Here is a 16,645-nt window from a genome sequence, read left to right as displayed (position 1 = left end):
TTTCTTCTTCAAACTTTTAAATTATGAAATATACAAAAAGCAGAAAACACAAATGCATGGTTTAATGAATAATTATAAAACAAACACCCATTTAACCATCATTCAGATAAGGAAATACCCCAACACTTGTGTCCCTTCTAGATAGTTACTTTCTCACCCTGCTAGGGAACCACCATTCTGAATTTTATGGTAATAATTTCCCAGATTTTCTTTATAAAGTTTAATTCTTTCTTTGCCTACCCAGGCCCACTCTTCTCTCTTCTCCACCCTGCTCTATATACTGGGAAGCTAGCTTGTATGAACTATATCAACAGGTTCCTTTGGCCTCTGGCTTCCACTTGCATTTATCAACAGGAAGATCAGAGGGAGTGGAATAAAACAGAATATTTTCCTCCCCTGCCTCTTCCCCTAGAGAGTCTCCCCAAGGGCTAGCCAGGTTGGTTTTATTACTGACTGTATTCATCAGGGTAGGCAGAGAAACATAATCAACAGGGTATGTGTGTGTGTGCACATGCACATGTGTTTATAAATATAATACTGTTATACATACTGCACTGATATATATGTCATACATATATATGAGAGAGAAGGAGAGACAGAGATTTATTTTAAAGAATTGGCTCATGTGATTGTGGAGGTTTGGTAAGTCCAAAATCTGCATGGTGGGCAGCAGGCTGGAGATGTGGGGAAGAATTACAATTCAAGTCCAAAGACTGTCTGCTGGCAGAATTCCTTCTTGCTTGCGGGAGGTCAGTCTGTTCTATTAGGCCTTCAATTGATTGGGTGAGGCCCACCCACATTATGGAGGGTAATCTGCTTTATTCAAAATCCACTGATTTAATTGTTAATCTAGAATGAATAAGTCACAGGAACAAAAGGCACAGTTGTATGGTGTATGGTGACAGATGGTAACTACATTTGTGATGAGCATAACATAACATATAGAGAAGTTGAATCACTATGCTGTACACCTGAAACTAGCTTAACATTGTGTGCCCATTCTACTCAAATAAAAAAAAAATTAAATAGATGTTAATTTCATATACCTTCACAGAAATCCAGAATAAGTTTGACAAATACGTGGGCACCATGGCCCAGTCAAGTTGATATACAAAATTAACCATCACAACAACCAAAGGCCATTATTTCTAAAAGACTTAACTCTTCACACAACTCTCGCCCTCTGGGTTCCCTCTGCTTACCCTTCTGACTTAAGAATAGTTATGGCTCCTGCTGTTATCAGCACTAGGACGCTGTACCATTCCTTACATTCCTTATAGCTTTTCCCAAACCTTGCCCGTACCTTTTATTAAAAAATTTTCAATTACCTAGCTTGCGAATATCAATACACCTACCCAAGTATGCAATCCTAGAAAACAGAGTTGCCTGTTTTAGAACTTGATGTAAGTAAAGTCATGGTGTGTGGGCTCCATTGTGTCATGCTTCCTTTGTTTGGTGGTATTTACAGAAGTTTCACCCATGTAGCAACAGTTTATTCATTTTCAGTGCTGTATAGAATTTGGATACGTGAGAGTACCATTATTTATATATCCATTCTAGGGTTGATGAATATATGTGTTGTTTCCAGTTTGGAGTTATCATAAATAATATTGTTATGAATATTCTTTACATGTACCTATGTATACAATTTTCTTTACAGTATATACATGGGACTGGGATTATACATAATAAAATATGCACATATTTATGAGATAATGCCAATTTTTCAAAGTGGTGACTCCAATTTATATACACACATAGTATATGAGTGATTCTGTTACTCTATATTGTCAGTAAAGTAACCATCTTGTTATTTTCATACCTTTTAATTTTTGTCACTTCTGGTGGGAAGTAAGTCACTGTGATTTTAATTTCCATTTCTCTAACAAATAATAAGATTGATTTTATTGTGCATTTGGATTTCTTCTTTTATAGGTATCTTTTGAAGCTTTTTGTCCATTTTTACATTGAGTAGCCTTTTCCCCTTGATCTGAATAAATTATTTCTTTATGCTAGATTATAGTCATTTGTTGGCTATCTCACAAATATGTCTGCCCATCCTGTGGCTTATCTTTTTCTTTGTCTTTCTGAAGTCCTTTAATTTCATGATGTCAAATTTCCTTTATAGTTAGAACTTTTTCTGTCTTGTTTAAGAAATTCCTCTCTAACCTGAAATCATAATTTTTTTCTATATTATTTTTGTAAGTTTTATATTTTGCCTTTCACATGTAGGCTTTAATATATCTAGAAATGACTTCTATATGATGCAATTTTACTTTTCTCCATATGGATATCCAACTGTTCAAACATCATTTATTTAAAAGAGTGTTCTTTCCCCACTACTCTGTGGTGCTACCTATTTCATATAGTAAGTATCCATAAATGCATGGGTCTGTGCCTTTCCATTGGTTTATTTGGCTATCTTGCCAATATCATGCTGTCTTAAATATTATGGTGTTAGAAAAAAAAATATTATGGTGTTAGGATAACTACTTCTACTCAATTCTACTTCTTCAAGTGTCTCTTGCCTGTCCTTGGCTCTTTACAATCCTATGTAAATTTTAGAAACATACTGTCACAGGGTGCTAAATGAGAAAAATATGCAGCCAAGAATACTTTATCCAGCTAGGATGTCATTCAAAATAGAAGGAGAGATAAAAATCTTCCAGGACAAACAGAAACTTAAAGAATTTGTGATCACCAAGCCAGCCCTACAAAAAATATTAAAAGTGATCCTCTAAGCAAAGAGAGAGCCCAAAAGTAACATAGACCAGAAAGGAACACAGACAATATACAGAAACAGTGACCTTACAGGTAATACAATGACACTAAATTCGTATCTTTCAATGGTTACTCTGAATGTAAATGGGCTAAATGCCCCAATTGAAAGATACAGGGTATTAGATCAGATAAAAAAGCAAGATCCATTGATATACTGTCTGCAAAAGACACATTTTAGACCAAAGACATCTCCAAATCTAACGTGAAGGAGTGGAAAACAATTTATCATGCTAATGGACGTCAAAAAAAGCTGGGATGGCAATCCTTTTATAGACAAATTAGATTGTAAACCAAAGACTGTAATAAGAGATGAGGAAGGACACTATATCATACTTAAAGGGTCTATCCAACAAGAAGATCTAATAATTATAAATATTTATGCCCCTAACATGGGAGCATCCAAATATATAAGTCAATTAATAACAAAATCAAATAAACACATCCGTAATAATACAGTCATAGTAGGGGACTTTAATACCTCCCTCACTGCAATGGACAGATCATCTCAGCAGAAGATCAACAAGGAAATAAGGGCTTTGAATGACACACTGGACCAGATGGACTTCACAGATATATCCAGAACATTGCATCCTAAACAACAGAATACACATTCTTCTCTGGTGCACTTGAAACATTCTTTAGACTAGATCACATACTGGGTCACAAATCAGGTCTCAACCGGTACCAAAAGACTGGGCTCATTCCCTGCATATTTTTGGACCACAATGCTTTGAAATTAGAACTCAATCACAAGAGGATATTTGGAAAGAACTCAAATACATGGAGGCTAAAGTGCATCCTACTAAAGAATGAATGGGTCAACCAGGAAATTAAAGAAGAACTTTAAAAATTCATGAAAACAAACAAAAATGAAAACTCAACTGTTCAAAATCTTTGGGATGCAGGAAAGGCTGTCCTAAGAGGGAAGTATATAGATACAAGCCTTTCTCAAGAAACAAGAAGGGTCCCAAATATACAACCTAACCTTACAACTAAAGGAGATGGGGAAAGAACAGCAAATAAAGCCTAAACCCAGCAGGAGAAGAGAAATAATAAAGATTAGAGCAGAAATCAATGAAATAGAAACCAAAAGAACAGTAGAACAGATCAACAAAACCAGGAGCTGGTTCTTTGAAAGAATTAATAAGATTAATAAACCCCCGGTCAGACTTATCAAAAAGAAAAGAGAAAGGACCCAAATAAATAAAATCATGAATGAAAGAGGAGAGATCACAACCAACACTGAAGAAATACAAACAGTTTTAAGAACATATTATGAGCAATAATATGCCAACAAATTAGTCAATCTGGAAGAAATGGATGCAGTCCTAGAGACGTATGAACTACCAAAACTGAAACAGAAATAAGTACAAAACCTGAACAAAACCCATACCCAGTAAGGAAATTGAAGCAGTAATCAAAAATCTCCCAACAAACAAGAGCCAGGGCCAGATGGCTTCCCAGGGGAATTCGTTCCATGCTCTTGGATTGGAAGAATATTGTTAAAATGTCTATGCTACCTAGAGCAATCTACACATTCAATGCAGTCCCTATCAAAATACCATCAACTTTTCCCACAGAGCTGGAACAAATAATCCTAAAATTTGTTTTTTTTTTTTAAGATTTTTATTTATTTATTTGACAGTGTGAGAGGGAACACAAGCAGGGGGAGTGGAAGAAGGAGAAGCAGGCTTCCTGTGGAGCAGGGAGCCCGATGCGTGGCTCAATCCCAGCACCCTGGGATCATGACCTGAGCTGAAGGCAGACGCTTAATGACTGAGTCACTCAGGTGCCACCAAATAATCCTAAAATTTGTATGGAACTAGAAAAGACCCTGAATAGCCAAAGGAATGTTGAAAAAGGAAACCAAAACTGGTGGCATCACAATTCCGGACTTCAAACTCTATTACAAAGCTGTCATCATCAAGACAGTATGGTACTGGCACAAAAACAGACACACAGATGAATGGAACAGAATAGAGAGCCCAGAAATGGACCCTCAACTCTATGGTCAACTAATCTTTGATAAAGCAGGAATGAACATCCAATGAAAAAAGACAGTCTCTTCAACAAATGGTATTGGGAAAATTGGACAGCCACATGGAGAAGAATGAAACTGGACCATTTTCTTACACGATACACAAAAATAGACTCAAAATGGATAAAAGATCTAAATGTGAAACAGGAATCCATCCAAATTCTAGAAGAGAACACAGACACAGACAGCAACCTCTGTGTCCTCGGCTGCAGCAACTTTTTGGTAGACATGTCTCCAAAGACAATGGAAACAAAGGCAGAAATGAACTATTGGGACTTCATCAAGATAAAAAGCTTTTGCACAGCAAAGGAAACAGTCGACAAAACCAAAAGACAACTGATAGAATGGGAGAAGATATTTGCAAATGACATATCAGATAAAGGGCTAGTATCCAAAATCGATAAAGAACTTATCAAACTCAACACCCAAAGAACAAATAATCCAATTAAGAAATGGGCAGAAGACATGAACAGACATTTCTGCAAAGAAGACATCCAAATGGCCAACAGACACATGACAAAGTGCTCAACATCACTCGGCATCAGGGAAATACAAATCAAAACCACAATGAGATATCGCCTCACACCAGTCAGCAATGGCTAAAATTAACAAGTCAGGAAACGATGGATGTTGGCGAGGATGAGGAGAAAGGGGAACCCTCCTACACTGTTGGTGGGAATGCAAGCTGGTGCAGCCACTCTGGAAAACAATATGGAGGTTCCTCAAAAAGTTGAAGATAGAGCTACCCTATGACCCAGCAATTGCACTACTGGGCATTTATCCCAAAGATACAAATGTAGGGGCATCTGCACCCCAATATTTATAGCAATGTCCACAATAGCCAAATTATGGATAGAGTCCAGATGTCCATCAACAGATGAATGGATAAAGATGTGGTATATATATGGAATATTATATATATATATGGAATATTGCTCAGCCATCAAAAGAAGGAAACCTTGCCATTTGCAATGATGTGGATGGAACTAGAAGGTATTATGTGAAGCGAAGGAAGTCAGTCAGAGAAAGATAATTATTATATGATCTCACTGATATGTGGAATTTAAGAAACACAACAGAGGATCATAGGGGAAGAGAGGAAAAAATAAAACAAGATGAAACCAGAGAGGGAGACAAGCCATAGGAGACTTAAGCATAGGAAACAAACTGAGGGTTGCTGGAGGGGAGGGGAGTAGAGGGGTGGGGTAACTGGGTGATGGACATTAAGGAGGGCATGTGATGTAAAGAGCACTGGGTATTATATGACTGATGAATCACAGGCCTGTACCTCTGAAACCAATAATACAGTATATGTTAAATAATCGAATTTAAATTAAAAAATTAAAAAAAAAAGAAACATACTGTCACATTCCACAAAAAGTCAGTTGAGATTTTAATTGAGATTCTATTAAATCTATGTTTAGGATTTAGTCTTCTGATTTATGAACATAGTACATATCTCCATTTATATAGATCTTCTTTGATGCTTTTCAATAAAAGTTTTATAATTTCTCCATAGAGGTGTTATACATTTGTTTTTTGGTTTGGGGTTTTTTTGTTGTTGTTGTTTGTTTATTCCTAAGTACTTGATATTTTAAGATGTTATTATAAAAGGACTTTTCCTTTTCATCTACCTATTTATTGTTATATAAAAATACTTTATATTGGTTTTACCTTCAGCAGCAACTTTGATAAATCTATAATTAATTCTAATGATTAAGCTAAACTTCTTCAAAGGGTTGTTTATAAATGAGTCTCTCTTTCCTCACATTCTATTCATTTCTCACCTCACTACAATCTAGTTTTCACCCTTTCTGCTCCAGTCAAGCTGCTGTTTTCAAGGTCATCAACAGCCTCCATACTGTCCAATCTGAAAGCCTTTCTCAAGGCCTTACAGATGTGTTTCCTCTTTCTGAAATGCCATCTTTTTTTCTTCTATTACAAAGCACTCTCCTTATTTTTTTCCTACTTCACTGCTGGTCACTTTGGGGTTCCCTTGTTTTGCCACTCTTTTACATGCTGTTTCTTGGGGTTCCACCCTAGACCTTTTCTCTTCTCATGCTGTATACTGTTCCTCTTGGAGCCCTTTCATCTATTCTCATGGCTTCTACAATTGCATACACATTGATGATTCTCACATTGCAAACTCTTAGATCCTGTATTTCTCTCCTGAGCATCAGGCCTGAATATCCAATTTCCTAGGCATCTTCATTTGGTTCATGCCTCAGGAAACATACTCATAAAAGTCTGACAACTTTACCTAAAAATAATAAATTTATGCAAACTCAGCCTTCATAAAACTTAACTTAATGAAAACAAATAAAAATGAAAAATAACACAGAAACATTAAAAATGGGAAAAAGGAATAAAATCATCATTTTTGGATGCTATGATTGTACACCTAGAAATCCCAAGAGAATTGATATAAAAACTATTGAAATAATAAGAAAATTAAGTAAATTGACTTATATATAAATAACATGCATATATACCATCTAGCTAGAAAAATATAGTAATTCTATAATTCTGTTAGTGGCATGTCGATAAGTATTTTTAAAAATAATGATTTAGTAACAATGAAAAGTTCTCTGATTCTTAATATTTTCAGTTTTACAACTATGTATAGAGCTAATGACTAAAAGTTTCTGTAAAAGTTTGGGGTGTCCGGGTTCAGCAGCGAGTCTACTTGAAGATTCTCTTTCCCTCTCATTCTGCCCCTCCCCCAGCTTGCTCTCTCTCTAAAAAATTAAAAATAAAATTAAATTAAAAAATAAAAAATATATTCAGATCTCTGCCAAACTTTTTCACTTAAATCAAAGTAAGTTTTGGGGTGTCTGGCTAGCTCAGTAGATAGAGCATGTGACTCTTGATCTCGGGGTTCTGAGTTTGAGCCCCACATTGGGTGTAGAGATTACTTAAAAATAAAAAATCTTAAAAAAAAAAAAACAAAAAGTTTTAATAAGACTGTGAATCTGTGTGTGTGTTGCTGTGGTATCTACTATGTGGGAGACTGTCTTGTGTCCATGCATTTGCTTCTGTGTGCATGTCTGTGTATGAATGTGTATCTGTTATATCTTGAGGGCAGGATCTAGGAGATGGGGTTATAGTGGTATAAAAGAAAGGAAGGAATCCATTTCTGCTGGAACTCATCTTCCAGTGGATAACAGGAAAAAAAAATATGTATTTTTATTGCCAAAAAAACTCTTGCCAATAGGTGAAATAATTGAATAATACTATGTCTGTAAGTTTGAACTTTATTACAAAAGAAATGCATGTATAAGTTTCAAATAAACAAATCTGATCACCCACTGATAACCACTTTATATCCTCCCAGATATTTTTATGTATGTATACATACATATTTTTGCAAAATGGATTCTAAATAAATCATTTTTTTAAAGCAATATGGCATGAAGTCAAAAATACTTGTCCATTCTATTCCTAATATATAGCAGACTGCAGGGTATACTGAAACATTAAGAAAATATCTTTCAAATAAATGGAGGAATCCTTTATGATTGCCTTTGGCAATATTTTTCCCTTTGGCATGTTTATATATTTATTTATGAGTCCCATATGAAGTGAGAATTTTAGCTCTTTGTTATATATGTTACAAATGTTGTTTTCCCCTATTTATACTTAATTTTAATTTTCCTTTTCCAAAAGAATAGAAAATAATATTTGAACATATAGCTTAATTTCATTGAATAAAAAAGGCACATGATTTAAAAAAATGGTACTTTATTGCAACTTTTAAAGAAATAAATGAAGGGCGCCTGGGTGGCTCAGTTGGTTGAGCGACTGCCTTCGGCTCAGGTCATGATCCTGGAGTCCCGGGATCGAGTCCCGCATCGGGCTCCCTGCTCAGCGGGGGGTCTGCTTCTCCCTCTGACCCTCTTCCCTCTTGTGCTGTCTCTCATTCTCTCTCTCAAATAAATAAATAAAATCTTTAAAAAAAAAAAAAAGAAAGAAATGAAGTAAATGCAATGTGGAAGAGCAAAGTGCTGACTGCTCCTCACTAGAGGTTCTCCTCTATTTAAATAAAGTTATGGGAATGATTTGTAGATATTAGTGCAGAATATGCCCAACAGCAGTAAATTTTTGAGTCAGAAAGACTTGGTTCTTATCGCATTTCTGCCCCTCAGCAACTGGGTGATAGGGAAAAATCACTTACTGCCTCTAAGGATCTGTAAGCAAAGGGTCTCTATGTAGTATTCTATCCCTTAATAGATATTTCCAAATGGATACTTATTCTTAAATATGAGAACAAAGTATACCTAGAGCCCCAAATCAGGCTCAGGTTCTCTGCCGAAAATTTGAAGATAACATGAAATATATATATACATGTTTTATATGTTCTATTTTTGGCTTTGCCATAATTAATTTTAAACACTTAGGTTTAATACTTCTTGCAGAGAAGTTGTGTTTTTGTTTTGTTTTTTTCTCTAACAACTCTGTTGACTAAAAGCAAGTACTTTGTGTTCTTAAATTTTCTCTTGAGAGAATCTTGGTATGAAACGGAACTACTAGTACAGTTGTTAAAGGAATAAGCCACTGAACAAGCCTTTAAGGATCTAAATATACTCCATTAACTTTAGTTCAGTAAAAGTAACATCATGAAGTATTTTAGTCCACTGTTTTGGGGTAATTTTACTAGAATATTACTGAATTGGAAATCTAAATTTACTATTGCTGTGTTGCCATCAATATGTAAAATTATCAAGCTTTCTAATATGACTACTGTACAAAGTCTACATCTCATGGCCACTTTTACAAAGTGGTATTTACTCAGCCTGCAAATATTTACTTTAACACAGATCTTACTTACGTGGATCTTCCACTAACACTTTTGTCCAAGCTTTAAATACATTCATAAAATTAAGTATAGATTTTTTTTGGGGGGGAGGGAGATGAATCCCATTTATAAAGATTAATTTTCTTGGCAACTGGCCCAATACTATTTTCTTCCTAAATAGCAGAAGCCTCCTCCTGGTCTAGCCCAGGTCAGAGTATCACAGATTTTTATTTGATTAAGTAAGAATGAAACTCACTGCTGATACACTGTTTGTTGTCAGAATAGAAATGGTTCAGGATGTTTTAGTTAAATTGTTATTAAAAATAATGGGGTAACAAATATTTTCATTAAAAATGTACAAGTTATTTTTGTTACTACAATTAGTAATTTATTCTCCCATTACCTAATATATACAAGCCCTTTGGAGGAAGCAGCCACTTGTGGAAGGTATGCTAGAATCTTTTCAGCTGACAGTGTATTATTTACTACAATTAGAGAGTTATTAACTGTGCCCCACTGGCCACTGGCCTAATAAGATAAGAGACTGACCCTGAGCCAAAAAGAATTAAGGCAGAAAGTTTATGCTTTAGATCAAGAGACCAAGTGACCTAGGAATTAGAATTCTAAAACTGTAGAATTGTAGGGTTTTAGAAATCATAACTCACATTTTACTGATAAAGAACTTAGAGAACAGCGAATGATGGGCTAAAGTTCTCAGAAGAATCTGGCGCAATATAGTCAATAGTATAAAAAATGTATAAATACCTTGTTATTTAAAAAATTTTTTAAATATATATGATTTTTACTGTATTTGCTGTTTGAACATTAGAGAGTATCAATAAACAACAAAAAAATACTTTAACAAAATCCTATGGTATAGATTCTTCATATCACATAATTAATTGGAGTGAGGGAAAAAAATTAACAATTAAGGATGAAAGATTATATGAATCCTTACATGTGATAACATGGCATAAAATTAGGAACACACATATACACAAATGAGTGCATGTAAAATGTGAAACCTGAATAAAGTCAGTGGATTATACCAATGCCAATTACCTTGTATTCTAGGTATGTAAAATACAGTCATTAGGGGGACCCTGGGGGAAGGGTAAATGAGACCTCTGTACTATTTTTGCAACTTCCTATGAATCTATAATTATTCCAAAATAAAGAGTCTTAAAAATATGAACACCAACTGTACAAATGCTTTTTTGTAATTAATTATTTAGAAATGATACATGACTGGCATTTAATATAAAAATAATTATGATCCTGGTTTAGTTCTCACCTGTTTGTCCATTTCTTAATCGACTGAGCCACCCAGGCACCCCAAGTTTGTCCATTTCTTAACTGGGTATATTGTGTCTCCTTAACTGGGAATATTCTTAGAAATTGTGTCTTCTTGCCACTCTCCATTAGAAAACTCATTAATATTTATAATTTCGGGGACCAGTTGTATGTTGGAGGCCCCAAATCTTTCTACCAGCCCAGATGTCCCATTTAAACTCCAACTCTACTAAACTGTTCTCACTAGAGCCTCACCTGGTGTCCGACACCAACTTGGCACTCAAGACATACTAGATGAATGAATAAATAAATAATATTCCAAATATCTATAGGATGTTTGCCTTTGGAAGTTACATCATCGCCTAAATTTGAAATGTAGCAAAACAAAACTAATATTTTCTTCCCACACTCTTACCCACCCAACCTGCTCATTCTGCTAATGTCTATATCTCTCTCTTTTCTATTATTCTCCCATCCAACCAAGATTTAACAATTTAAATTGGCTTTGACTCTTCCTTCTCCTTTATTTACCTTATTATATCTAACAGTTACCTCTTCTGTTCATTTGCTTCTCAAATATTCCTTACATTTGTCCCTTGACCTCTATTTCATCCCTAGAACTACCATTTAGCCTCATTTTATTACTCAATGATTCTAAGTTTTTTGCCTCCTCCTAGTCCTGATTTACCTTCAATCTATCTTCCATGCTAAGGCCTGGTAAATTCTTCTAAACTACTATTTTTGTCAGGTCATTATACTAACTAAGATAATGGTAATTCTAATCATTGCTACCATTTGTTGAATGCTTACTATTAACTCTTTACAACAATGCTGTGAAGTAGGCATTATGTATTTCCATTTTATAGATGAGGAAACTTAGAGTCCAGGAGATTAACAATATGTCTGTCACATTTTTTAAGCAGCAGAGTGGGGACATGAACAGGTTAGCCTGGCTCCAATCTCTCTGCAAACACCATTCTCCTAAATATGTATACATCTTGCCCATTCATCAAAACATGCCCAGCTGAACCTTGGCCTAGCAAAAATAAATGCTCGGTGAGTAGTTATTGAAACCACTTTATTAAAGGAGTAGAACTCCATAGGGTGCAAGCTGAAAGTAAGGATCTCTTTTTCTCCCACTGTCCTTCAAACTTTTACTATGACTCTGTTCCAACTCTCGGAGCTCCACCTCCACTACCTTGAAATCTCAGGGTGATTTTCCAATTTTGTGCTTGCTCTCATGTACTAAATGAAGTTTTAGTACATAGAGTCCAGTCCAGTGTCATAATCCAAACTCTAATCTCGTTCCATTTAGAACTTTCCTTTCCTGGTTGAGTTTTGCTGCGGGGGTGGGGGTGGGGTGGATGGGGGGAGCTCTTACTTAACTATGTGGTTGTGACCAGCATTGGTACCCTCAGGAGCAACAAACAGTCATAGGTGATTATATCATATGGAACCCTGCTGGAAACCTCCTACTGCATTTCCAGCTAGATTACCATCCTGAGAAACCCCTGGGCTTCTAGCAGCCTTCCTCCCTCACACTGCCCCTTCAGGTGGGGTCTATTTTGTCAAGATGTCCGTCTGGGTCCCTCCACAGGTGCCCAGATCTAGTCCACAGTTTGCTCCCAAATAGCCTTCTTCTCTCTCCTCTTGAATGTCATATGCTCCTTTCATTCCAGCCCCACTGGATCTGCTTATTTGCCTCTCCCACCTTTCCTGTTCTCTGCCAGTTGAAATGTAATTCCCAGCTCATCTCAACACACACCTTTCCCTATGAAGCTTTTCCTGAGTTATCTCTTCTTACAATGATTTTCCCAGTCTAAAGTCCTGAGCACCATGGTCTGTCCCCACCCTCCCCCCCGGAAAAAGTCAGTTTTACCTAAGAATATCCTGGATGAAGCAATAAAAATGATTAATCATATTAAATATTGACTCTTATATTTTAGATATATATCATTTTAATGTTGTATGTGAGTTAATAGGAAGTATGCATAAAGCCCTTCTGCTGCATAATGAAATACATGACTGCCTCAAGGAAAAAGCAATAGTATAATTGTCCTGACCTGTGACCTGAATTAGTGGCTTTTTTCACTGAATATCACTTTCACTTGAAAGAACAACTGACAGAGAAACTATGGTTATACAGAGTTGAGTTGAGTTAGGTAAGATACTTTCTCAACAATGAAAGAAGTTAGGCTGTCATTTCAAGGAAAACAAGTGACAGTGTCCATTGCCAATGATAAATTTAAAACAAAAACTAATATTTGGGAAAACCTGCATCTGGCACCATGAATTTGACAGCTTGTGGTGGTTAGGTAGATATGTCCCCACATTCTTTGATCCAGTTCTCCTCAAGAGATGGGGCTTAGTTTCCCACCCTTTGATTGTGGGTTGGACCATTTCTACTGAACAGAATATGGCGAAAGTGATGAGCTATCATATTGAGTTTAGGTTATAAAATGACTATGCTTCTGTCTTAGGTGAGCTCTTTTATATTCATATTCCCTCTCTCTTTCTCTCTCATCAGTCATCTGGGACAAGCTGCCAGGATGTGACGTAGCCCTGGTAGAGGAAAGCCAACTGCTACATCTTGAGAACACTCAAGCAGCCTATGGAAAGGTCCACTTGGCAAAGAACTGAGGCTTGCAAGCAACCATGCGAGTAAACTTGGAAGTGGATCTTCTGAAGCCTGCCAAATGGTACATGAGTGAGTTTGGAAGTAGACTGTCTCTCAATTGAGCCTTAAAATGACTGCAGCCCAGCCAACAGCTTGACTGCAACCTCTTAAAAGACCCTGACCCTGAACCACCCAGCTAAGCCACTCTGGATTCCTGACCCACAGAAACTGTGAGACAGTAAAAACTTGTAGTTCTAAGTTGCTAAGTTTGGGTAATTTGTTATGCAATAATAGGTAATACTATAGCTTCCCCAAACTTAAAGACTTTTCTGATAAGAGCAATGGTAATATTAACAAAGGGTTTTGTGGGGGTTGGAAGAGTGGGGGAGGACAGGGAGGCTGTTGTATGATGAAACATGTCAATGGACGATCTACATAAATCAGAGGACCAATATTATCCAAATGATCAATGCATGATGTTAAAAAATCATGCATTAGTAGAAGATCCAGTCAAAGTACAAGACAGACCAATAAATTTTAATGTAACAGAGTATATGATTCATATGTTGCAACTAACCTTTGGGAAGCTACCACTTATTGAAAGCTGGTGTGGGATCAAAGAAGACTATCCACACTTACCAGGAAAGAGTATTATATAGTATATGTGCTACCAGAGCGAGCACACCAGGAAAGAATATTAAAATATTCCTTACTTTCACAACTACATTATCTGTCTAAGGCTGGATTTTCTTCATGTATTTCAACCAAAATGATGTACTGCAACAGATTAAATTTAGAGGCAGATAGGAGAAACCAGATGTTTTCAATGAAACTAAACATTAGAGAGATTTGCAAAAATGAAAACAACATCACTCATCTCACTACAGGTTTTATTTTGAAAAATAGTTATTTTTCATAGGAAGGATTGTTATTGTCATTTTTAAATGAGTTGTATTAGTTATATATTTTGTCACCAATTATGCCAAAATTTACCAGCTTAACAGTATTTATTTATTATCTCACCCTGTCTGTGGGTCAGGAATCCACATGTAGCTTCTTTGGGTTCCTCTGGCTCAGGGTCTCTCACAAAGCTATATTCAAGGTATGAGCAGAGCTGCAGGCATCTTAAGGCTTGACTGGGGTAGGATCAGCTTCTCAGCTCCCTTACATGGCTATGAACAGGACCCAGCTCCACAATGCAGTTGGCCAGACACATCAGTTCCTTGTCAGATGGGTCTCTCCACAGGAAAGTTACAACATGGCAGCTGGCTTCCCTCAGAGAGAGAGAGACTGAGAGAGAGAGAGAGAGGGCAATCAAGACACAAGACACAATCTTTCTGTAACCTAATCTTGAAAGTGGCATCCCATCATTTTGGCTGTGTTCTTTTTTTTTTCTTAAGTCAATAAATCCAGCCCACACTCAAGAGGAGGGGATTACACAAGGGCATGAATACCACAAGGTAGGATTCATTGGAGGCCATATTGAAGATTGCCTACCATATGAATTAATAAATATCTTATACATTTCTCAGTATTAATTTCTAATAAGTTATTATCAATAAATAAAATCACATAAACAAGAGCTATTTGGGGTCCTCAGTAATTTGTAATAGTGGAAACAAATTTTAAGACTAAAAACTTAGAGAACTGCTCTTCTAATAAGACAAATACTGGCTCTCCACATGGTAGAGATGCAGAGCATTATTCAAGAGTTGATAATTCGTGTCTTACTTTTATTATCATTCATAACTATAAACTCTTTTCCCCAAAATGATAGTATTTATAATAGCATTATAAGATACACAAATGCATAGGGAAATATAGTACAAGTACATATATAGTAGATATAGTATCAAGACTTATAAGTACTATACATACTGTACATTTACCATGTATCTGAGAATACTTATTTAAAAATTTCAACAATACTTATTCAATATATTAAGCACTTAGATTGTGAACACTCAATAATTGGTGATTTTATTATATTATTATTTTGTTCAGCAAATATTTGGGAAGCTCTGGGCAAAGAATAGTATTTAAGTTAGAGATATATGAAGTTTCCAGCAAGAATTAATAATTTAAGCCAATATTCAGATGTGATTGCCATGACACAGAATTTAACGATAGAATGAATAAAGTACAAGACTTCGGGGTGTGGAGAAAGGAAAGAAAGAAGGAAGGCAAGACATGGAGAATAGCCAGAAATAAAATACAAAATTATCTTATGAAAGAAAAAGAAGGCTATGTTAAGAAATATGGGCTATTAATAGCATCAGATACTATAAAGCTCAAAAAGAATGAAGACTGAAAAAGGCTTAGATTTTAAAGGAGACTTTAAAGGAAATCCCCCAGAGGGCCAGAATGCAGATCTAAGTAGGAAGTAAGAAAACTGAGACAATAAAGGGAAAAGAAAATTTTGGTTGGTAAAAAAAGAAGGTTGCAAGATCTAAGGAACAGGAGATCTAAATATGCGTCTTACTGTTTACTACTTTCAACACTGAAGAATTTTATGGACAGCCTGTATTCTTTATGAAAACCAAGAAGGGCCAATTTTGAGTTATATTTATTTGTTATATTTTTAAAACCGAATGGCTTAGTAAACTAAATTTTAGAGATTTTGCTTTGACTAAGAATTTTTCTATTTTTTTTTCTTGCCACTATGCCATAGGTACATCCTTGATTTTTTTCCCCCTGTACTAAGTGCTCCTAATATCTGGTTTGATCCTGGAGAAATTACAGTTACAAAAATACACAATGACTATCTGTGATAAAGTCGGACAATTGCTAAGGTCAAACAAAATTTTGGAGATCTCTGTTTCAACTCCTTTACTTTACTGATTAATAAATTTGAGCCAAGGGATTGTAGTTCCTACAGGCAGCCAGATCAAGCCTGGGACTAATATCCCAGGATCTTCCGACTTCTAATCCTGGGGTACCTTATTGACATCATATTATGCTACATTACTTTTGATGATATTTTCCAAAATTATTACTGGTGTGATTTTTTTTAAAAAAGATTTTATTTATTTATTTTAAAGAGAGAGAGAGCGAGCATGCTCATGAGTGGGGGTGGGGGGTAGGGGCAGAGGGAGAGGGAGAAGCCGACTCCCTGCTGAGC

At 35.8% G+C, this 16,645-nt stretch overlaps 2 protein-coding genes across 5 annotated transcripts in view; one reads left to right on the top strand and one right to left on the bottom strand.

Moving 5' to 3' along the window:
- The window catches only part of RHOBTB3 (Rho related BTB domain containing 3), a 155,899-nt gene extending 141,124 nt beyond the window's left edge, over positions 1–14,775 (bottom strand). For 2 of the 4 annotated variants that reach the window (XM_035014890.1, XM_035014889.1), the window contains exon 1: positions 14,548–14,775. In XM_035014890.1, coding sequence (XP_034870781.1) covers positions 14,548–14,573 — 26 coding nt within the window. In that variant the 5' untranslated portion in view covers positions 14,574–14,775. The remainder of the gene's footprint in view (positions 1–14,547) is intronic. The other 2 variants (XM_035014886.1, XM_035014887.1) reach the window with 1 other exon arrangement.
- SPATA9 (spermatogenesis associated 9) overlaps positions 1–16,645 on the top strand; it is a 74,165-nt gene that overhangs the window by 20,797 nt on the left and 36,723 nt on the right. Inside the window, exon 2 of the mRNA XM_035014891.1 lies at positions 13,435–13,606. The gene's annotated coding sequence lies outside the window, so the exon portion shown is untranslated. The remainder of the gene's footprint in view (positions 1–13,434; positions 13,607–16,645) is intronic.

Source organism: Mirounga leonina, unplaced genomic scaffold, assembly GCF_011800145.1.
Source record: "Mirounga leonina isolate KUSES-001 unplaced genomic scaffold, KU_Mleo_1.0 Mir_168, whole genome shotgun sequence".
Lineage (NCBI taxonomy): Eukaryota > Metazoa > Chordata > Mammalia > Carnivora > Phocidae > Mirounga > Mirounga leonina.
The sequence above is the reverse complement of the archived record's forward strand: the minus strand, read 5'-3'. Positions and strand labels throughout refer to the sequence as shown.